Below are 23,051 nucleotides of genomic sequence, written 5' to 3' on the forward strand. Positions count from 1 at the left end.
CAACACATATCTCGCACACTTATAGCGCGTAATGACAGGGAAGACTAAACGGTTGATAAAACCTGTTGATAGCCCGACGTTCCGAGGTTATGAGGCTGATCGACACAAAACATCCGCCATTCGATGCCACTGGGACAATGACTTATCTTCTCCTGAAGATGGTAACCCTTAGTCAAGTCAAAGGTCATAACAAATTTTAAAAACTGGAAAAGTCAGTTTACAAACAAGTTCCTGCACACACCTATGGCAAAAATTACCACAAAACCTTTACCAGTCGATGTTTCATAACCATTATGTTATTCTTTACAGGACATTGTGACTTTGTGTCCGGTCAAACGTCATCAAAACGTCCAAAGCCACCAAAACTGGCTTCTGACAATCCCATGCTCCGAGCCTATGGAGCTGATCGTCACAAAATATTTACCAATCGATGTGCCATAGTCATTATTCGACCATTTCCAGAGCATGGTGAACTTCCGTTTAGACGGCGCTGCACCAATGTCGATATTCGTGAGGCGAGAGCAGCATTTCTTCGATAGGCCAGGAAAATCCTATTCGATACTACCGCCATCTATTTTACGCAGTGACGTTATCTACCGGCAAGGCTCTTGCCACTTTCCACACCACCGGGTTATAGTGGTGTTACAGGGAATGTTCCACATGTGAAGATATTAAAACAAGCGTCAGGTATGACGAAATAAGCTCACTTAAAGGTACAAAATATTTTGTAGAGGAAAATACTGCTCTAGACAACACAATTTTGCTGTATAGCAAATATATTTCTCGACGTGTCATGGTTACATTACTCCATTGTACTTTGCTAAATGGACAACTCGGCAATTATATCATTCTTGGTACGGCAGGACCGTGTATGAACTGTACCTGATGATCTTCAAAATGTCTATTTCAGTTATATTTCACGTCAAACCCGCTTACAAATTTGGTTCACCCTCTTACGTGTGTCTTATCTAATTTTAAGGAAGGCCAAATTAAGTGTGAAATAAATATGAACTAACATGTCAAGGGGAAGTTGCCGAACAGCTAATACGTTTGCTTTTTATTAAACGTATGAAGCTTTGCTGACAAGAAAGATGCGTAGTTATCAGAATGCTTCGCAGACAGTGGTAAGCTCGATGTCGCGAATGTTTACTCATCATTGTGATGTTAATTTGCATTTGATATGCTTGCTGCGTGGGTCATAAGGGTCATTAGTTCAGTTTTGCTGTTAGTCAAACGTTTTTTTCGAATGATTACTTGGAAAAGTATGGCCAATGCTACACGGTCACGCACAAACCATTTTGTGATGACCATCCGGCGCCTTTGTTCCACACACAACTGCCGCATAAGGGGGAAGCCAAGGGTTACAACAGGTGGCTGAGCGAATCGAAAAAGAATCCAACTAATACCATCTTCAAGACCGTGGGGTTAAAAGTAAGGCGGCTGATGTCCTACAAATGGATCCCTGTTCATAATTTAAAATGCGTGATAAAAGTGATCAAGAAGGATTGCTACGACCCCCACAGAGCTATCAGCAAAAACCAAAAGAAAGAAAGAGAGGGACGCAACAACGCTGCTGGTAAGAAATTCAACAAACTTCTGGACAGCGCAAAATGTAAGTGCAAGTTCCAACGCAGCTGTAAATACCTAATTCTCCACGGAATGCCGCAAGAGGAGGCTTCCTTCTTGAGTGACCAGCGCGGACTTCGGAAACTTACCCCTGGGGCTCATGACCAGGTTCCGACTGTGGTTACGGAGGCTCGCGAGGTCAGTGCTGGCGGGCCGGCCGAGGGCACGGATTCTGACAGGGCTCAGTACATGGCAGACGGTGGCGGCGACGTCGATTTGTTCGTTCCAAATGAGACCGTTGTCACAGAAGACTGTGACTTCAGCGATTTGACCAACAACGCTCGTGCGGTTGACCGCTACGGTGTCTCGAACCGGGCCGCTGCTTGCCATCATCAATGCCTTCCAACAAGGCAGCGGAGATCGATTGGTTGCTTCAGATATCGTAGATCCCAAGACGATGTAGCGCGCAACGGACAGAGAAGAAAAGGAGACGGTTTGTCAAAATGCAGAATCGATCTACAAGTCAGGCTTGACCAGCTTCTATTTCAACGGTCGCAAAGGCAAGACCTATTTGAGCCACACACAGCCACGCGAATGGCGTCGAGGAACGCGTGGTTGTCATAACCGGGCGCCAGGCAGCCGCTACGTGACCCACTTGACGCCTGGGTCCGGTCGCGCCCTGCACTTGCTCAACGAGCTACGCTCCGTGAGTCTGTAGATCGACGGTCATGTTAAGGTGCTCGGCTGCGACGGCACGGCCGTCAGCACCGGGGCGACAGGTGGCGTGGGCCGGCTGTTTGACCTGATCATCAAGTCACCCGTGCAGTGGTTCATCTGCCAGCTGCGCGGCAACGAGCTGAACCTCCGCCACCTGCTGCTGAGCCTGGACAGCACGACCACGGGAGCGATATATTTTTCTGGACCCATTGACAAGACCTGCGCCAGAGAGGTCTGGGAGACGTACATTGTGGCACTCAAACCTATACCAGGGCACGTGCCAAACCAACCGGTCAACCTGATCCAACAACTGAGCGCAGACTAGTAGCTGCTGTACCTACCGGCCTCAGGCGTTCACGGCAGCTTCATCCGGACAGCGACAGCCCGACGGCGAGTCGAACCACTAGGCCATGCCAGGTAAAGATGAATACGCATTGTCTTCGAATTCATACCAATGAATTTTGAAACTTTATCGCGAATCATTCGTTTTTATTTTACGTACTCTGTGTTGGGCATACGCTCATTAGCATATGTTAAGCCATGTTATCTCTCATTTGCTCGCTGGCTCATGCTAGCGATTATATTTGCTGTCATGTATTGCCATCATGTTTAAGGAGTCTGAATAACGGCGTAATTACAAACATCGAAGTACTGCAATTATTCTCGATGATCCAGTGCTCAGTTCGTAGCAAATCGTTACAATCTATTTGTTTTTGTTTTCAGATGGCTAACACTGGACGCTCGCCTGTTCCGAGCACACATCTCAAACGAGACCCGCATCAGTGCTGCCAAGGACCGCGTCCAGTACGTGTTTGGCCACTATGTGCCGGTGTGGCTCGCCATGTGGCAGAACAGCATCTGCGACCTCGGCTTGCACAACTTCAGGGCATCGCGCTGCTCCGCGAGCTGCCGCGGCGCCCATAAACCACAGTGCGACCAGTCATCCCGCTCGAGGTACTGCTATACACATATACCCATACCCACACCATTCACAAGGATACTGGGCCCATCCTGAACAGGTGCTACTGGCCATGGTGGCGGACGAGGACCTGTGGTCCGCGAACAGGCGATTCGGATCATCAGTATCACGCGTGAGCAACGAACCGAGAGGCCCAGAGTGTTCGCCATCTCAGCGATAAACATCGAGGCCATGAACTGCATCGAACTGATCTCCTGGCGTGGACCACCCACACAGCCTCCACTCCTGCAAGACCTCACCGACGGAAAGTTGCGAGACATGATGCAGGCTCCGCTGACCATCCCGTCCTATCCGGTTCGCATCCAGGCGGTGAAGAGGGTCGTGCACACTGTCATCGAGGCGACGGGAGGTTAGCTGAGGCATGATCTCATCACGGCGAAGTTCAGATACCGCCAGATTCTCACCAACGTCAACTCTAAGAAAGATTTTATCTGAAGGTAACCCGGAATTCATAACTATTCGCATCGTCTGAAGCGTCAGGTGCCGGTTTTTGACTCCAATCTATTTTACAATCGTCGTCTGTCAAGGATGCTTCGTATTCGTATTCACATTCGGATTTAAATTCGAGCCTGGACTTCAAAGATTTCGCTCAAATTTCGCATAGTGCCCATTGAGCTGGTAACAGCATATACGTCGTTTTCCATCACGTTAAAAATTTTGACCTCAAGAGACTGCCGAAGTTCGAGGTCGTTGACTCCGACCCCCACGATTTTGCTGAAATTTCGCACACAGATAGTGCCTAGTGAGATGGTAATGGCGTTTAACTCATTTCCCATCACATTAAAAACTTCGAACTCTAGAGATCGACAAAGCTCAAGGTCATTAGTCCAGATCTCTACTATTTCTCTTAAATTTCGCACACAGATAGGGCACAGTGAGCACACAGATAGTGTTAACTCAGCTGATAACTATGATTTCACTCATTTTTCACTGTATTGAAAACCTCGACATCCAGAGGCAGCCTAAGTTTGTGTTATATTCGTATTCACACTAAGATTTACATTCGAAACCGGACCCCTAGGACTTCGCCCAAGTTTCGTACGCGGATGGTGTCTGCTGAGCTGATAACAATGGGATTACTCATTTCCCATCGCAGTAAAAACTTTGGCATCCTAAGGCAGCCAAAATTAGAGGTCATTGGCCTGGATCCATAGGATTTTGCTTAAAGTTTGCACACAGATAGTGTCTTCTGGGCAGATACCAATGATTACTCATTCCCCATCACATTGAAACTTTTGACCTCCAGAGACGGATAAAGCTCAAGGTTATTGACCCGGACCCTACAATTTCGCAAAACCCGGATCACTACAATTTAGGTAAAAACCGACAGGCACAGAGTGCTCAATGCGCCAATCATCCTGCAACAAACCTCTTTATGTCACATTGAAGAATGAGCCGTCTAGAGGCAAAAATGTGTTTTGTGTATTCACATTCAATCCTCATATTCGGATTTGTTCATTACCCAGACACATGCTTTGGCTAAAAACATACGTGCAAGGTGTACTCGATGCGCTGGTCATGCTGCAGTAGAGGCTTTAGCGTCAAATTAAAAAAATAAGTTTTCTAGAGCCAAGCGTGTCTGCCGTACTCACATCCAATTTTGTGATGTTCGAGTTTGTCAATTACCTGATCCCTGCTGTCGCTCTAAAAACTTGCACACAGATAGTACTCAGTGAGCTGATCACAATGGTATAAAGTGCATCCTGTCACGCTGAAGACTTCCACCAGCAAAGTTCACCGCAGTTCCAGGTCATTGACCTCGGTCCCCCTACCATTTGGCTAAAAAACATATGGGGACAACTCGATGCGCTGATCACGCTGCAGCAAAAGCTTTTGCATAATATTGAAACAGAAGACTTGAAGAGCGAAAAGGGTGCTCGCTAGCTTTATATCGCCGCTTCAGAAGCGTATTCGCCAAATGCTATGACCACTTTGGGTTAAAACTGTTGACACCGATGACATTTCATGCACTGACCTCGGACCCACTCCGATCAAATTTTTTCAATGTGATGAAAATTGAGTGGTGCCAGCGTCATCTGATAACGCTGTCTTCTGAGCTGATTCAGCTCAGAAGACACTATCTGTGCGCGAAATTTGAACGAAATCGCAGGGGCCCAGGTCAATGACCTAGAACTTTGGCTGTCTTTGAAGGTCAAAGCTTTTAATTTGATGGGAAGTGATTGGTGCGTTGTTATCAGCTTACTAAATACTATATGTGCGTGAAATTTGGGTGAAACCGTAAGGGTTCGGATCAATGATGATGATCTTTGGTTGCCTCTAGAGGTCAAAGTTTGTAATCCGATGCAAAATAGGGGATACTGTCGTTATCAACCCAGTAGACACTATCTGTGAGTGAGCTTTGAACAAAATTGTTGGGGCTCAGGTTCAAATGTAAATCTGAATGCGAATACGAACACGAAGCGAGGTTTGGCTGCCTCTGGATGGCGAAGTTTTCAATGTGCCGAAAACTGAGTGATGCTATCGTTATCCGCTCAGTGGGCACTATCTACATTCGAAATTTGAAAGAAGTTGTGGGGGTCAATGGCCTGAAACACTATCTGCCTCTGGAGGTCAAAGTTTTCACTGTGATGGGAGATGACCGATGCGTTGTTACCAACTCGTTAGGCACTATGTTTGTGCGAAATTTGAGCGAAATCGTACTGGTCCACGTCAATGACCTTGAACTTTGGCAGGTTCTTGAGTTCAGAGTTTTCAAGGTGATGAAAATGACTAGTTGTCAGATTGTGTCTGACCGATCCGTCTGACTTATTGACTAATTGTGCTCACTAAGCACTATCTGTGTGCGAACTTAAAGCGAAGTCGTAGAAGTCCAGGTTCGACGTAAATCCGAATGTGAATACGAATACGGAGCTTCATGACAGACGCCTACAGTCGTTCCAATCTATCTTTATGTTGATGTCAAAATTTGTAAACATGAAAATTGCGAATGTATTCGGCATATCTATTGTTTTCTTTTCTTTTCAACATTTCACGGTTCTTCTGTTTCCATTACAGCTGTTTTAAGTGTGTCCGCCGCAGGTGGCCGTAGCAGCAGGCCACGGTACGGCAACCACCGCCGCCGCATCACTCCGTCCGCCCGCTGTCCGTGTGCTGGACGGTCCTTCGAGAGAGGAGAGACCGGAGAATGCGCCGCTGGACCAGCTTTCGGCGCTTCCACAGGCAGCAGGTACTGCGTCTCTGCATTCTGGCTCAGCACACGGTGGCAGGAAAATTGGAGGCGTGCACCTCACAGAATGGGGACGACAGCGCCGCGTATCAACGAGCCTGACAGCAGCTAGTTCAGACGCGCCCGGGCGCGCGCCGCACAGCGCAGTGAGACCAGCGTCGCACTGCCGAGAACGTCTGGAGCTGGGGCTGAGGCTTCGGCAATATTAAGAGCCCAGCTGCGACGGTGCCTCTGCTACCGTGCGACCTCCGCCAACATGAGTTTTGGTTTTCCGGTCTCTGAGCAGCTGCTGTTTGGGAGAGTGCGTCTAATACGCAGGATGGGCCAGGAGCAAGATGTGCTCGGGGTCACCTTAACCCCTCTAGGGGCGTGGTGCGGACTGCAGACCTCGCTATTTGTGTTTAGTTGTGCGCCAAGTAATATACTCTGAGCCATTTGCTATCTACGACAACACGCGACTTGTCTTAGGGAAGTGAAAGCAAGAAAGCAGCATGAATAAACATGGTCGTGGCAGTACAGACATTACAGACGTAGTCATACAATGAGTTCATACCCAACAACACACTAAGCGTCTGTCATGCGACAGCCTATCGGGGGGTGTCTGAACTGCATACTGGACCTTAGGATGGCACGTTTTCGCACACATTCCTTTAAGGAGCGCGCGGTAGCATCGTCTCCTTACCCGAGGTTATTTTGTATCGCTTACCGACCGTAGCTCGGTGTTACCCGTGGCAGCCACCGCTGCCCCGCATACGGTGACTGCAACGCCAGGCGTCGGCTTACGGTGACATTTAAATTGCCTCGCGCCTCATGAATTTCAGTTTTTGGAAAGAAATCTTGCTTTGCCGCGTACTTTTGGGCTCCAGCGTCAAGACATTTATTTGTCCCGCTTGGTTGTGTTGCTGATGACACACCCTAGTGTCTATTTGATAGTGCTGTTGTGAGGCTATCAGCTGGCGCTGGAACAAGCTTTTTGACCCACGGCATGCGTCTCATTGGGTTGACCCCCTGACAGCCCATCCTCATTTCTGGCGGCCCTGCTGCCGCGAAGATTTGCAAAGTTACAATGAATAAGACCGTGTGGATATGATCCGACTATCCACAGTAATATGATACGATGAATTCGCCATTTTACTGTCATATGCACATCATCGCACTTACTGCATACGCTAGTAAGTATTTTAGTCGACCGTCGTATCTTTCCAAATTGATAATCCACTTACACCGTGTCACTGGTTCACATCTCCGTCTGTTTTGGTTGCTGGCATCAATTCCTGAAACCGGCCCCACAGGGGCGAATGTATTGTTCACGCGCGAGAACGTATGTATCTGCGCATCTCGCCCCACACAATACGTGGTCAATTCAGGTAGAATATCGTATCGTGGCACCGGGCTGTCAATATCTGGGCCCGGTTTCGATCGGTGCTCTTGGGCTTTTTCGCAAAAATGAATATACGTGTTCCATGTTAATTGAACTATGCTACAGGTGGAATGTGGTGACAATGCAGCGTTGCACGAAAAACGCGCGATCAAAACCCTGTGCCTAACAATATATGCTGATGTATTTGGTTTTGGGAAAGAACTTATATCATGTGACTTGTTAACAACATGATGGCCTTGAGCTTGGTCGAACGTCACCAAAAACGCTCACAACAACCCGAATTGGCTGCAGACAGCCTCACGCTTCGACCTTATGGGACCGATTGGCACAAACTTTTAACAATCGATGCGCCATGGTCCAATAACCTATCATTTTCAAGACATGGTGACCTTTGGTCAGGCCACAGGTCCCAAAAAATTCCAGATGCCGGGAAAACCAGTCCGCAGACAGTATGGTTCGGAGCATTGGGTTGCCTGAAAACTGTTTGTGGGCGGCTTGGGGCGTTTTTTTATGACATTTCACCTTAGCCAAGTTCGCCTTGCTCTGGAAAGGATAGGCCAATGACCATGGCACATGGATAAGTGAAGGTTTTGTGTCGAGTCCCATAGGCCCGGAGCATGGGGCTTGGTCTGCAAAGTGTGCGCTCGTTTTTTGGGGACCTGTTAACTTAACAGAGGTCACTATATGTTCTGGAGAGGGGATTATGCTATCGGTTATGGCACATCAAATAGAAAAGGTTCCGCGCCGATCAGTCTCATGGGCCCGGCGCATAGGGCTTCTGGTGGTTTCGGGCGTTTTTTAAGACTTGGGCAGACCATGATCACTATGTTCTGAGAGATACAGGTAATCGCCCCTGGTGTACCGATTGGTAGAGGTGTTGTGCCGATCGGCCCCACACAGGCTAGTCTGTTTACTAATTTTTGGTGGTTTTGGGCATTTTTGGGATGTTTGACCTGACTGAAGGTCATCATATTCTAAACAGAATAGGTTGTCGAGTATTGCACATCGACTGGCGCAGGTTTTATGCCAATCGGTCGCATAGGCTCCGGGCGTGGGGCCAATTTGAGTGGTTGTGGGCGTTTTGGTGACCTTTGACCTGACGGAAGGCCACCATGTACCGGAAAAGATCGGACATTGACTATGGAACATCGATTGCTGAAGATTTCGTAACGCTCCATTCCATGGGCGCGGATTATGGGGTTGTCACCAGCCAATTTTGGGGGTTTGGGCGTTTTGTTGACGTTTGACCTGAACCGAGGTCAAAATGTTGTGTTAAGGGATAAGATAACGTTGATGGCACATCAACTGGAGAAGATCTTGTGGCGACCTGACCCACAGGCCGAGAGCATCGGGTTTGTTAGCACTCTGAGTTTCCAATTTTTTTGTCATTTTGGTGACTCGGGAACTGTCCCAAGGTCATCTTGTCGAAGAAAATACGTTATTGACCAGGGGGCTTCGAATGGTGGAGGTTTTGTGTCCATCAGCCTTATGAGCTCGGAGCATGGGGTTGTCAATATGTTTTGACAATCGTTTAATCCGTCGTCATTGCGCGCTAAAAGCGCGCGAGACGTATGGCGCAGCATTCGAGATTGTTTTACTTGCCATGGAGAGCGAACAGCCGTGCGAAATCGGGGACGCGCAGTTTTATGTTGGCTTCGTCTGTTTTTCCTGATATTGCGGATAGATCCTGAAAAATTATGGTGAGGGAACGTATTTGTTTTTCTGTACATCGAGGTGGATGGCTTAACATGTTCATGCACGATTTTAGGTGAAAACGGATAAGGCATTTATAAGTTGCTTTCAAATGCATGTGGCTTTGGCTTTCGCCGCCTGTATTAGCCGCGGTTATTCCTTATCCGTCTTGCTACGTGTAATCATGAATGGATGGCCATGCAATGGGGTGTTGTTTTGAAGGTGGTTATGTTGAAGTGGTAGTGTTATTTCTATTACAATCCTGAGATTTGTCTGGCACAAGATGCATGTGATCTGAAGGTAGGAAAGATTTCCACCTTTTTGCTCTGAAACGGTTTGTTTTATTTGTTGTCATTCATCACAGATGGTAGTTAAGTAAGTAGCAGGCTTACATCATTATGGAGCTTTCTGGATGTGGCCAATACCATCACATGCAAGTGATTGGGTTAAAATCAGCCCACTGCAGGATAGAAGGGCTACAGTGATGTTAGTTTTTGTTAAAAGGTCAAGGATTTAGAGGCTATTCCTTTAACAGAAAGGTATGGTTAGGGGCAAAGTCGATATATTGTGCATGAGGTTGGAGAGAGGGTTTTTTATTATGGGTGCCCAAAGTGTCAAGCATGGGGGGGGGATGGTGAAGCATTATGCTCAGGTTAGGCTGTAGATTATGTTTTGTCCTTTTTCATGATATTTTAAGACTTCTGAGCTGGTTAGAATTGGTTTCTTCTCATAACAAGCAGCAAATGAATCTATTTGGAATTATTTTTAATAAAAGACCAAAAAGACCACTTTTCAGGATGATATGCTTATTACACTGTAGTCAGCTGGAAATAGAGTTGAAAAGTAACCAAATGTATCAGATATCATTTATATCTATGATGGAAATACATGATTGGAGAGATTGAACCAGGTTAGATTAAAGGGAACATAACTTTTGTAGGGCATTGTTAAGGCCTATTTACAGTCAATGTGTTAAGTACTGTTCACTGCATGAGGTACCTGAATTGCAAAAGGTGCCTGGATAAGGGCATTCACTTAGGATTAGGCCACTTTATCATGTTTGGCTGTATTCATGACATGGAAAGGCCAGCTGGCATTAGCAGTTCAGGCTGAATTTGCCTGTTGTCGCCAAATGGTAAGTTTTGCATGAGTTGTGACCCTCTGCAGTCCTGTCTAGCAAAAATGTCAGTGCCAGAGTTGTCTGATGAGCTACAGCAGTGAAAATTTGGGGGTGGGTTTATAGCGCATGTAACAGCCCCTAGCTGGATCACTATTGTTCAGAAATTATAACACACTTGTCTCACGGGCATTTCAAAGCTGGGGGTATCTGGCATGAGAACAGTGTAAGCATTGTGCAGCCTTGGATAGCTATAGCCACTCCTGGGAGTATAGCTGACATGACAGCCGTCATGGTTGATCATGCGAGAATAGTTGCCCTAGTTGGCACTATTGGCAGTGGCTTACTGGCCATTAAAGCTTTTGGTAGTGAAAAGTGAAACATTGATGTGGCTGTGGGGTGAGCTTGCCCTTAAAACTGATCTTAGGGAAGGGCCAGTGTCCCACTTGGGGATTGTGGCATTGCATAGCAATGCCACAGAATGTGGGCCAGCCACAGTTTATGGTGATAGCACGGGCCATCACAGGTAACGTCGGTGACGGTCTGGCGTTACAGGTAGCGGCGGTGACGGTCTGACGGTTACAGGTAGCGGCGGTGACGGTCTGGCATTACAGGTAGCGGCGGTGACGGTCTGGCGTTACAAGTGGCGGTGGTGACGGTCTGGCATTACAGGTAGCTGCGGTGACGGTCTGACGTCACAGGTAGCTGCGGTGACGGTCTGGCGTTGCAGGTAGCGGCGGTGACGGTCTGACGTCACAGGTAGCTGCGGTGACGGTCTGACGTCACAGGTAGCGGCGGTGACGGTCTGACGTCACAGGTAGCGGCGGTGACGGTCTGACGTCACAGGTAGCTGCGGTGACGGTCTGACGTCACAGGTTGCGGCGGTGACGGTCTGACGTCACAGGTAGCGGCAGTGACGGTCTGACGTCACAGGTAGCGGCGGTGACGGTCTGACGTCACAGGTAGCTGCGGTGACGGTCTGGCATTACAGGTAGCTGCGGTGACGGTCTGACGTCACAGGTAGCGGCGGTGACGGTCTGGCGTTACAGGTAGCGGCGGTGACGGTCTGGCGTTACAAGTGGCGGTGGTGACGGTCTGGCGTTACAAGTAGCGGTGGTGACGGTCTGGCGTTACAGGTAGCGGCGGTGGCGGTCTGGCGTTACAAGTGGCGGTGGTGACGCTCGGGCGTCACAGGTGGGGGCGGTGACGCTCGGGCGTCACAGGTGGCGGCGGTGACGGTCTGGCGTTACAAGTGGCGGTGGTGACGCTCGGGCGTCACAGGGGGGGGGGGGGGGCCGTGACGCTCGGGCGTCACAGGTGGCGGCGGTGACGGCCCCGGTAGCTGGCCGGTGACGGTCGCTGGCCCCGCCCGCCTGACTGGTTCACAGTGCGCGTTGTGGAACGCAAGAGGCTGGCGGTGCAAACGGAACAAAGTTCAGTTCGTGGGGGAGACCTGTTATAGACAAGGTCTGTTTTTGAAAGGCTCCAAATTGATTGGATTCCAATGCAAAGGGTTTTTGAATGGTTACTTGCGCGGTGATAACGTAAACGAATAGCTACCGGAGCTTGCGCTCATTGAGTAGTTTCCTCCGATCTTTGATTGCGAACTCTATGTGCTTACGAGCATTTTTCAGTTGAAACTAGCATACGTAATAAGCAGTTTTGGGCAACTTCAAGATTCGCACATTTACCAACTATTTGCTCCGTCACTGCAATTCATATTCGAAGCCTCAATTTAAATGTGGACGGAAGGGGGTGGTAGTTGGTACATCGCGCTGGTACGAACCCCGTATTGGCCCACGAACGTTGTTCGTTGAACCCTTTTGATTTCATAGCATGGTCCAATAAAAAACCATTTCGTTACGAACCCCTGTTCATTTGCATCACTAGCCTTTCCCATCGCAAATTTTGTTAGTTACCAACCTGGTTCCGTGCTGTTTTGCGGTATATAGATATGTATATATATATATATATATATATATATATATATATATATATATATATATATAAAACATGATGCTTCATATCAGTAATGCACTATTTCATCTTTGATCTGCCCAAAACTTACACCTTTTTACGACCCTGCGACGTGCCAGACTATCGTACATGATATGTTTGTTGGACACGATAATTTTTCCCACCAAAGATTTCAGCGTTAATTATACACTGTTATAGCAAACTTATCGGGGTTGTGCAGCTACCCAAGTGAAGCGGTCGGCGTGCGCAACCCCCCAATTCCGCAGTTCCATAAACTAGATTTTATTTAACCCAAACGGAGTTGCTGAAGTTCCCGGGAGATTTTGTTGGACTCGTCAGCGTGGCCACCACTGCGTGGTAGCGAGCTCCGCATTTGCGCGGGTACCTTTTGCTACTGCTAAGCGCTTGTCTTCAGTCGCAGGACATCCGGAAATTCTTCGGGGGTGGAAATGGCAAGAAACAGACGGACATCCGAGCCATGTTCGGCAAGAAGACGGCATCGGGCCAGGCGTCGCGGAAGCCCGCCGTCGCTGCGACCGTGATCTCGGACTTGGATTCCGACGACGACGCCCCCGCCAAGAAGCGCAGGCGACCCGCCAGAATCGTGGACTCGGGTTAGTTCGCCGGCGGTGGAGTGTAGGAACGTGCCGACGGTCTGGTCACCCGCTGTTGCGGGGCAAGGCTGTCTCTTTTACACTCATAGAGTCATTGTGTTTTGACACGGTTTGTTATCAGGATGTTCAAAGGGGCGTTGTGTTTAATGATGACAGCTGTGGACACCCTTGTCCACAGCTCTGTGTTGGAGTAAATCGCTGGCTGGTCCCGCGCTGGGCAAAGGTGATTTGGATTCCCTCTTCCTCGACTGGTGCAAGAAAGGAGCTGGTGAAACGGGCCAAGCAGTTCATGTATTTATTCTTTTTCTTTTAAATTGTTGTGTGTCTGATGTTACAGATGACGAAGAAGAGGGCAAAAAGAAGCTGGCTTCCAAAGGGAAAGACCGTGGTAATGAGGCCAAGAAAAGAACGAATGGAGCCAAGCCGGAATCCGTAACGGCCGACAGCTTTTTTGGATCAGCGAAGCCGTCAAGGACGCAGACATATTCGAAGCTGTCCAAAAAGGTCGGGAAAGCAATGACTCCTAGAGAGATATTGCAGGTCCGTGCTTAATGCTGCCATCATATGGATAACCATTTGCAATAATGACCAATATTATATATATATATATATATATATGATTATAGATATATTATTGATATATATATATTATATATCATATATATCTATAAGTATATATGTATAGAATATATGTATATATATAATTTATATATATATATTATATATATATATATATATATAATATATTGTTGCGTGTGGGTGTGTGTGTGTCTGTCGTTCTGTCTGTCTGTCTGTCTGTCCTGTCTGTCTGTCTGTCTGTCTGTCTGTCTGTCTGTCTGTCTGTCTGTCTGTCTGTCTGTCTGTCTGTCTGTCTGTCTGTCTGTCTGTCTGTCTGTCTGTGTGCGTGTGCGTGTGCGTGTGTGTTTATATATAAACCTCATCTATCCATCGCATTTGCTTGCATTGATGTTTGAAAACTTAATCCTTTATTTTTTTCATTGTTTTCCCTCCGGGAGATGTGTGACGCTGCTTCCTTGTTCACCTTTAATCGGGCGTTCGAGTGTGGCAAGGTTGTGATTAAAGAAAATGCGCCATGCTTCGTTCAAGATTTATGGCCGTCCTCAGGGTGGCGATCTGCCAGTCGATTTTGTCCTCGAGCCATTTCAAGTATAGTTTTTTATCAGTAACCGTTCAGAACACGTACCATGAACAGCGGCAACTATCTGTTCTTATGGCTGCTGATGGCCATGTGGACTCATTAGGTTGATCGCTGAGTGGCACCGCCGCTCGACCACACAGCCTCGGCCATTCCGCTTACCTGACGCGCCACCGGCGCCGTCTCCTTCCAGCCGCTGCCGGAGGCGCACGACGACCCGAGCATGGCGGCGACGCTGGCGCAGCTGGATGAGGAGCCGACTGCCAGTCGAACGACGCTGGCCAGCCGGCTGTCGAAGCTGCGCCGGCCGGACGGCGGCGGCAGCCGGCTGTCAGAGAGCGATGACGAGGACGGGCCGACGCGCATCAGGGAGCCGGCCGCCGGCCGGGATGCGCCGGTGGAGGCGAACGCGGCGTCCAAAAAGGAAGCCGCGTCCGACAAAAAGACGCGCCCCAAAAAGACCGCGGCAACCGAGGGGAGCACGGCTCCTGCTGAGGTCACCCCGTCAAAGAAGACCACGGCACCCGAGGGGAGCACACCTCCCGCCGAGGCCACCCCGTCGAAGAAAGTCACGCCGTCCAAGAGAAAGGCCGCGGCCTCTGAGGCCGCCACGCCGCCGGCCAAGCGGCCGAAGCCTTCAGCGGCGCCGCCGGCCACGACGCCCGATGAACAGCGGCAGAAGAAAGCGGAGAACTACAGGAGGTTCCTGGAGAGGCGTCAAGCCGGCCCGAAAAACCCCGGCGCCAGGGAGGTACCGGAGGTAAGCCGCGGGTAGGTCGGTGCCCTCGTTTACATGCCACATCGCGTGACACACTGCCTCGACGGGCATCGCTATTGTCATTGCAATGTAAGTGACATTATTCAGTCGCTTGGCCCATAGACCTCCCGTTTTCACACTTCGCTGCTACCTTCTGTCCACGAGACTGTGTATTCTTATGGCGTCCCCGCCCCTCTCCATGTTCCCCAACGCCCGAAACTGCGCGTCTTTTTGGCGTACCGTGGTCCAGGCGCCATTCCCCAGACCGCCTGTCCACCTGTCCTGCGCCCCTCCCCTCATTTCACCCGCCTGATTCTCAAATCGTCCACCCGCCCCCCCCCCCCACCCCCCCTCCTCCCACGCCGTCTGTTCGTCTGCCGCTTTTCACATCGTCTTTCTGTTTGTTATTGACTTTGCCCAGCTGCCATCATAAGACAGTCCAGTCTGGTATCTCTTTGCCAGCTGTCGTCTGTCAGGCCTCGTGCTTCTGCCCCTTCCCCCCCCCCCGTCCCCCCTCCCAGTGAAGCTGCCGTCCCTCGCACCGTCTGGTCTTCTGGCACCTCCTCTACCCAGCATCCCCTCCCTCCCCCCCCCCCCCCTCCACTCCAGACAACTTGTTCTGTTACCCTCCCCCAGACGACGTGCCATGTTGTCCCCCCCCCCTCTCAGTCCTGCAGGGGGGGGGGTGGGGGGCATGGGGAGTTCCCATGGAAGTCCAGCTGACGGGGTCCCACTGTTGGGCCACCGTGGCCCTGACGGCCGAGGCCCTGACCGACCGTGTCCGCCGGCACGGCAGGGCCCCCACTGTTGGGTCCCTGAGGCCTGAATGGCCTTGACCCTGACCGGCCGTGTCGGTCGTCGCGGCAGGGCTCCCCCGGCTGCCTGTCGGGCCTGACGCTGGTGCTGACCGGCCTGCTGGACAGCCTGGGTCGCGAGGAAGCGGCCGACCTCTGTAAGCGACTGGGCGCCCGCGTCACGGGCAGCGTCAGCCGCAACACTTCCTACCTAGTGGTCGGTGACGACCCGGGCCAGAGCAAGACGGAGAAGGTGAGGCGGCGCGCCCATACAGGCGAGCAGGCACACTCAGAATGTACGACGCGGAGTGTGCGCCAATAGGTGTGATGTCGCTAGTGCTCTGTGGTTAGGGCTCGTTACGGATGTGAACTTGAAGGGTGTGTTCCACATTTCCATGGGGTTTTGAACTGAAATAACCATCTTGTCACGTCACCCCTCTCTTATAATGTGTGCGTGTTCCCGGCTGCTTGCAGGCAGCGAAGATCGGCACCAAAGTTCTGGACGAGGAGGGCCTGTTCGACCTGATCAAGTCCCGCTCCACCGCCGCCGGGCCGCCCCCGACCGCCGAGCCGAAGCTGGAGCTAGAGCCGGAGCTGATGCCGAAGCCGAAGCCGGAGCCGCGCGCCGGCGGCGCCAAGAGAGAAGCTTCGGAGGAGGTGCCGCCGCGCCAGACCGTGAAGAGGGAGCCGGCGGCGACGGGAACGCAGGCGGGCGGCGCGCCGGCCGCCGGCGGCGAGACCCAGATGTGGGTGGACAAGTACCGGCCCACCGCCACCAAGGCTATCGTCGGTCAGCAGGGCGACAAGTCGGCCATGAACAAGCTGAAACAGTGGCTGCAGCGGTGGCACAGGTTTCACACCGGCCCCAACAAGGTCAAGGTCAAGACCTGTGAGTACGACTGCCGCGCCAGATGCGCGTGTTTATTGACACCTTCGACACCACCGTTTGCGCAGCCATTGTCTGGACATAATCGAGTCCGACGTCATTGCGATATATCATGCCATGTGAAATATCGCTGATGTGTTCTGCCCACGTGAATTGGTAACCAAACACCTGTTATTTCGCGCACATACGTGGGCTCAGGCGTCTGTCAGCTGCTGCCGTCCGCACGCCTGTTTTGCTGACATCACTTGCCGTGTTTTTGCTTTGATTTTTGTAGTTACGAACTGTGGCGTAGAACTATGCGTCATTGACCGCGTCAGCAGTGTATACTCAGGAGAAACCAGGGCGTTCAATGAGCACATCGGCTCGGCGCCATGCCCCTGACGTCCTGCCGCCCCCGTCACAGATAACCAGGGCTACAACGACGACGGGTCCAACTACAAGGCGGCACTCCTGTCGGGACCGCCGGGTGTCGGTGAGTCGATGCGGTGCCCGGTCGAGTACGTCCGTACGCCGGCTACAGCAGACCGACAAGCCCTGACGGATGCTCTGGCTGAGTGATGAGTGGCAGTGGAGATATGTGGCATGGGCGGAGAGGGCCAAATGAAACGTTTTGATCAGGATATCGGCAAAATAGTTGCCAAATGGCGTGTGTTTTACTTCGTGTGGAGCGTGCCATCATGCTGAATCGGACCTGGGCTGCCACTCCCATGTACAACAGCAGCCGCCATCAGTTGTACAATGCGTGCCATATTTAGCAAGCCATGCGAACAGAAGCATGCAAATTTAGGGCAACCAAATGAAGGGCAAATCTTCTTGAGTGGATAAAATCCAGCAAGGGTACGTTTCCAACACTGGGTCATCTCGTTTGTCTCTTGTTTCCACCGATTTGGTATTGACGTCCAATCCAGACACTCAGTTGTTGATTCTCGTCTCCGTGCTCCACATAAAGTTTGGCTCTCTGCGTCGTGTCGCTAGTCATAGAGGTGCAGACACACACGTATAGCCACCTGTCACACCGAGTGGGGTGGTCTGCCAACACTTGAATGTAGGCTAAGGACGACTACGATTTCACGAAAATGCTTTGCTCACAAAATGTACTTATCTGCCAGATCATCGGTGTCGTTCGCCAAAAGGAGGATGTGTCGTAATGTGAGCTTTCATGAGTCGGTACGTCGGCTGAAGCTGCTCCCACCACTGTTGCGTGATCGACGCCCTGCCAGTGCGGCACGCACGACGCTGCGTCGGAGTCGGTCGACCGGACGCGCCGCGGCACTGTGCCACCCCCTGTCGATGTCCGACGCGGTCCTGGCCTCCGTTCCGCAGGGAAGACGACCACGGCTCACCTGGTGTGCAAGGAGCTGGGCTTCGAGGTGGTGGAGCTGAACGCCTCCGACTCGCGCTCCAAGAAGCTGCTGGACAAGTTCACCGACTGTCTGCAGATGAGCTCGCTCGGCGCCATGTTCCAGGCCGACGGTGGGCGGCTGACGGACTCGGTCGCCGACGGCAGGGCGTGCTGCACGGTTTGCCACCCCGTCTTGCATGTCGTAATTTTTTTTAAAAATGCGTCGCCCGGCGGAGAGTTTTGGTGCTGTTGCGGCTCTCAGGTCTACCTATGTCTCCAGCACGACACCACAGCCACGTGACGCCCCGCCATGGACAGAGCGTCATGTGACTGTCCTGGCCCGGTGCCGCAGGCGGCGGTCAGGTCACAGTGTCACGTGACTGTCCTGGCCCGGTGCCGCAGGCGGCGGTCAGATCACAGTGTCACGTGACTGTCCCGGCCCGGTGCCGCAGGCGGCGGTCAGGTCACAGTGTCACGTGACTGTCCCGGCCCGGTGCGGCAGGCGGCGGTCAGGTCACAGTGTCACGTGACTGTCCCGGCCCGGTGCCGCAGGCGGCGGTCAGGTCACAGTGTCACGTGACTGTCCCGGCCCGGTGCCGCAGGCGGCGGTCAGGTCACAGTGTCACGTGACTGTCCCGGCCCGGTGCCGCAGGCGGCGGTCAGGTCACAGTGTCACGTGACTGTCCCGGCCCGGTGCCGCAGGCGGCGGTCAGACCACAGTGTCACGTGACTGTCCCGGCCCGGTGCCGCAGGCGGCGGTCAGGTGACGGAGCGGCACGTGCTGCTGATGGACGAGGTGGATGGGATGGCGGGCAACGAGGACCGCGGCGGCGTGGCGGCCGTCATCCAGCTGATCCGACAGGCGCGGGTGCCGGTCATCTGCATGTGCAATGACCGCCACCATCCCAAGATCCGCTCGCTCGCCCAGTACTGCTTCGACCTGCGCATCAACAAGCCCCGTCTGGAGCAGATCCGCGTGAGTGGCTCGGAGTGGACCGGTGGCCGGCACGGGCCGCGCTCGCGCCGGCCACTGGCCAGTCAGCCGGCCGAACTGGAGCAGGGATCGCGGGTGGCCCTGCCTCGAGGTCGGTCTAGCTTTCTTATCAGGGTCGCATAGTCGTTTTCCCACGGAATTATGCTGAAAGGGATGTACTGGCCAAGTGAAGCAAACTAAACAAAGGATTGCTGTGGCATTTTGCTTTAAATGGAACTCAAGTTCTTCTGAAATAATCGCGAACATCTTGGCCTCGGCTCAGAAGCACCAATGACATTGTCAACATGCTGGTGGTAGCGTCACCGGGCTTTGCGGTAGCCCGGCTGTCCCCGCGATCCCCACTCCAATCGGCGCGAGGCCAGGCGCGGCTAACTGCCCTCTCCCGGCGCCGACAGGGCGCCATGATGTCCATCTGCTTCAAGGAGAAGCTGAAGATGACGCGCGAGTCGCTGGACGCGCTGATCATGGGCACGAACCAGGACATTCGCCAGGTGCTGCACCTGTTGTCGGTGGCGGCCGCGCAGCAGGCGGCCGGTCCGGCGGCGGCGCGCGCCACCAAGGACACGCGCCGGGTAAGCTACGGGAGACGCCGCCCATCCGCTGTCCAGCGTCGCCCGCCCGGCGGTGGACAGTGCGGTCCCCTGTGTCTGTGGGATGAGACTGTCGGACAGCGGTCTCCGCTTGCTGGGGCGGGGTCGGCGGAGACGCGCCTGGAGAGGACGGGAGATGCGAGCCGAGCCCGCGCTGGGCGGTGCCGCGGCCGGGTCGCCCGTCTCAGCGTGCCGGTCCCGCGAGGCTGGCTGTTCGCGGCGGTCCGGAGCTGGCTGGTGACGCGTCTGGCCGTGTTCCGCAGGGCGCGTTTGACGTGGTTCAGAGCGTGTTCAGCGCCACCGAGCGGCAGAGCATGACGATCGACGACAAGATTCGGCTGTTCTTCCACGACTACAGTTTGGGCCCGCTGTTCGTGCAGGAGAACTACCTGCGCGCCTCGGCCCGCTCAGCCCGGTGAGATGGCAGCCAGCGGCACCTACTCAGCGCCGCTGGAATTGTCCTCCAGTAAGTGTCGCGTATGGGTGATATCTAACGGTGCCGTTATGGGATCCGTTATGCCGATATCTGGATTCAAGGTCTACACTGCTGCTTCTGCTAGTTGCATTTTGTTCCTTCTTACCTGGTTCGGTGGGTCTTTAAGGCTGCTTGGTATTCGATACCTGTTCCGGAGATTCAGGTATCCGTCCCGGAGAGGTATCCCGTCTCGGAGATCCTCCGGGACGGGATAGAGGGCGCAACATTGAAAGGAAGGGGTGCCGGTAGTGTAGTGGTTAGCGTGTCCGCGATAGCCACTGCACGTCTGGGAGACCAGAGGTACGGGGTTCCATTCCCCGCGGTGCACGCGGTTCCATTCCCCGGTCGTCTGCACGCGGTTCCATTCCCCGCCCTTCCTGCCAGGGTGAGAGGCAGGCGACGCCATATAGCCTCAGCAGCTCAGTCCGTCGTAAAGCCCCAATGACGACATGACATTGAAAGGAAGGGAATGCAAGCACGTTGAGTTTTGGCAAAAAGCCTACAAAAAATAAGGAGACCGATTTGTTACAAAGAGCAGCTGTGTAGGCTGTCCAGGGCAATGTTTTGCCTGAGGTACTGATAGTGTGTTGGTCAAGCTGTGTAGGCTGTCCAGAGCAATGTTTTGCCTGAGGTACTGATAGTGTGTTGGTCAGGCTGTGTAGGCTGTCCAGGGCAATGTTTTGCCTGAGGTACTGATAGTGTGTTGGTCAGGCTGTGTAGGCTGTCCAGGGCAATGTTTTGCCTGAGGTACTGATAGTGTGTTGGTCAGGCTGTGTAGGCTGTCCAGGGCAATGTTTTGCCTGAGGTACTGATAGTGTGTTGGTCAAGCTGTGTAGGCTGTCCAGGGCAATGTTTTGCCTAAGGTACTGATAGTGTGTTGGTCAAGCTGTGTAGGCTTTCCAGGGCAATGTTTTGCCTGAGGTACTGATAGTGTGTTGGTCAGGCTGTGTAGGCTGTCCAGGGCAATGTTTTGCCAGAGGTACTGATAGTGTGTTGGTCAGGCTGTGTAGGCTGTCCAGGGCAATGTTTTGCCAGAGGTACTGATAGTGTGTTGGTCAAGCTGTGTAGGCTGTCCAGGGCAATGTTTTGCCTGAGGTACTGATAGTGTGTTGGTCAAGCTGTGTAGGCTGTCCAGGACAATGTTTTGCCTGAGGTACTGATAGTGTGTTGGTCAGGCTGTGTAGGCTGTCCAGGACAATGTTTTGCCAGGGGTACTGATAGTGTGTTGGTCAAGCTGTGTAGGCTGTCCAGGGCAATGTTTTGCCAGGGGTACTGATAGTGTGTTGGTCAGGTTGTGTAGGCTGTCCAGGGCAATGTTTTGCCAGAGGTACTGATAGTGTGTTGGTCTAGCTGTGTAGGCTGTCCAGGGCAATGTTTTGCCAGAGGTACTGATAGTGTGTTGGTCAAGCTGTATAGGCTGTCCAGGACAATGTTTTGCCAGAGGTACTGATAGTGTGTTGGTCAAGCTTGTGTAGGCTGTCCAGGGCAATGTTTTGCCAGGGGTACTGATAGTGTGTTGGTCAGGCTGTGTAGGCTGTCCAGGGCAATGTTTTGCCTAGAGGTACTGATAGTGTGTTGATCAGGCTGTGTAGGCTGTCCAGGACAATGTTTTGCCAGAGGTACTGATAGTGTGTTGGTCAAGCTGTGCGTCTGGGAAACCAAAAGTACGGGTTTTGATTTCCCGTGGTGTCTGCACCTCATCCCAGGGTGCAGACGCCGGTAGGTAGACGGACACCGGAGGCGGCAGACGCCTCATAATGGCATCAGCAGCTGAGTGCGTCGTAAATCCGCAACAACGACGATTTTTCAACTTGGCATATGTGACACTATGACACTTAACACTTGAGTTCGTGTTGTGTCCATGAAGCACTTCATCTCTTAAATATTCGAAGTTGTCAGCACGTAAATTATTGTATCATTTGTGAGTGTCTTATTGATTAGACTGGCAATTGTAACATTATTTGGGTCATTGGAGTTTGGCACGATATTGTATTGACGCTCATTCATTGTGATCAATTTGTTCGTTCATTCTCTCGCCCACTCGCTTGTTCTTCCTGTCTCGCTCGCCCATTAGTTCATTTATGCATTCATTCGCTCAATCTTTCTTTCATTGTTGCGGCTTTGACATGCTTTGGGCGTGTTTCATTGCGTATTAAGTGTATCTTCCCGCGACAATATGGCATCGTTTGCTTTCCAGCCTTTTTTCGTCAAGATATAACTTCGTTATCCACTTGTCACTTAGCTGATCGTCTCTAAACATTGTGGATGGGCGTGTATGATTTAGTGCGCTCAGAGTGGGACGTAACAGAAACGGGCGCCCGGGACCCCTTAAGTGTAGCGAGACACGAGCAGGCCTGTCGGTTGGCTCGCAGCGGGGACGTGGCGCGACAGCTGGAGCTGACCAGCCGGGCGGCCGACGCCATCTGCGACGGCGACCTCGTCGACAGCTGCGTCCGCTCCGGACAGAGCTGGAGCCTGCTGCCCACATTCGTGAGTGCGCCAGCCAGCGGGCGCCGAGAACTACCGAGCTCTGCCGGGCTCGGCTCGTCGGCACGCCACGCCACGCCACGCCACGCCACGTTTTGGGCTGGAGTGGGGGACAGATCGCACTTTTATCCTTTTCTGACGGCCCCGGCAGCGACATTGAATTGCGTCTCGGCCTGACTCCCGCGTGAACTGCAGGCTCACTGCGCTAGTTACGCTTTCAAAGTGTTGTGTGCGGCATGCATTCTTATGGACCATTACAGTTTCGCGGACCTGGGCATGTACTTTGCATTGAAGCGTCACACCGGGAGCGCCACGTCCAGCGACCAGCTGGCCACTCTGG

The 23,051-nt window shown here is 52.2% G+C and overlaps 1 protein-coding gene across 1 annotated transcript in view; it reads left to right on the top strand.

Moving 5' to 3' along the window:
• Positions 1–9,417: 9,417 nt before the first annotated feature.
• Positions 9,418–23,051, top strand: part of LOC119100764 (replication factor C subunit 1) — a 24,349-nt gene continuing 10,715 nt past the window's right edge. The window contains exons 1-12 of the mRNA XM_037223894.1: positions 9,418–9,530; positions 13,032–13,230; positions 13,568–13,734; positions 14,580–15,146; positions 16,011–16,190; positions 16,412–16,826; positions 17,227–17,295; positions 18,147–18,296; positions 18,918–19,141; positions 19,555–19,731; positions 20,013–20,164; positions 22,597–22,714. Of these exons, the coding sequence (XP_037079789.1) occupies positions 9,528–9,530; positions 13,032–13,230; positions 13,568–13,734; positions 14,580–15,146; positions 16,011–16,190; positions 16,412–16,826; positions 17,227–17,295; positions 18,147–18,296; positions 18,918–19,141; positions 19,555–19,731; positions 20,013–20,164; positions 22,597–22,714 (2,421 nt within the window). The 5' untranslated portion in view covers positions 9,418–9,527. The remainder of the gene's footprint in view (positions 9,531–13,031; positions 13,231–13,567; positions 13,735–14,579; positions 15,147–16,010; positions 16,191–16,411; positions 16,827–17,226; positions 17,296–18,146; positions 18,297–18,917; positions 19,142–19,554; positions 19,732–20,012; positions 20,165–22,596; positions 22,715–23,051) is intronic.

The sequence above is a fragment of the Pollicipes pollicipes genome, unplaced genomic scaffold, assembly GCF_011947565.3.
Source record: "Pollicipes pollicipes isolate AB1234 unplaced genomic scaffold, Ppol_2.1 Scaffold_4881;HRSCAF=5763_pilon_pilon_pilon, whole genome shotgun sequence".
NCBI lineage: Eukaryota > Metazoa > Arthropoda > Thecostraca > Pollicipedomorpha > Pollicipedidae > Pollicipes > Pollicipes pollicipes.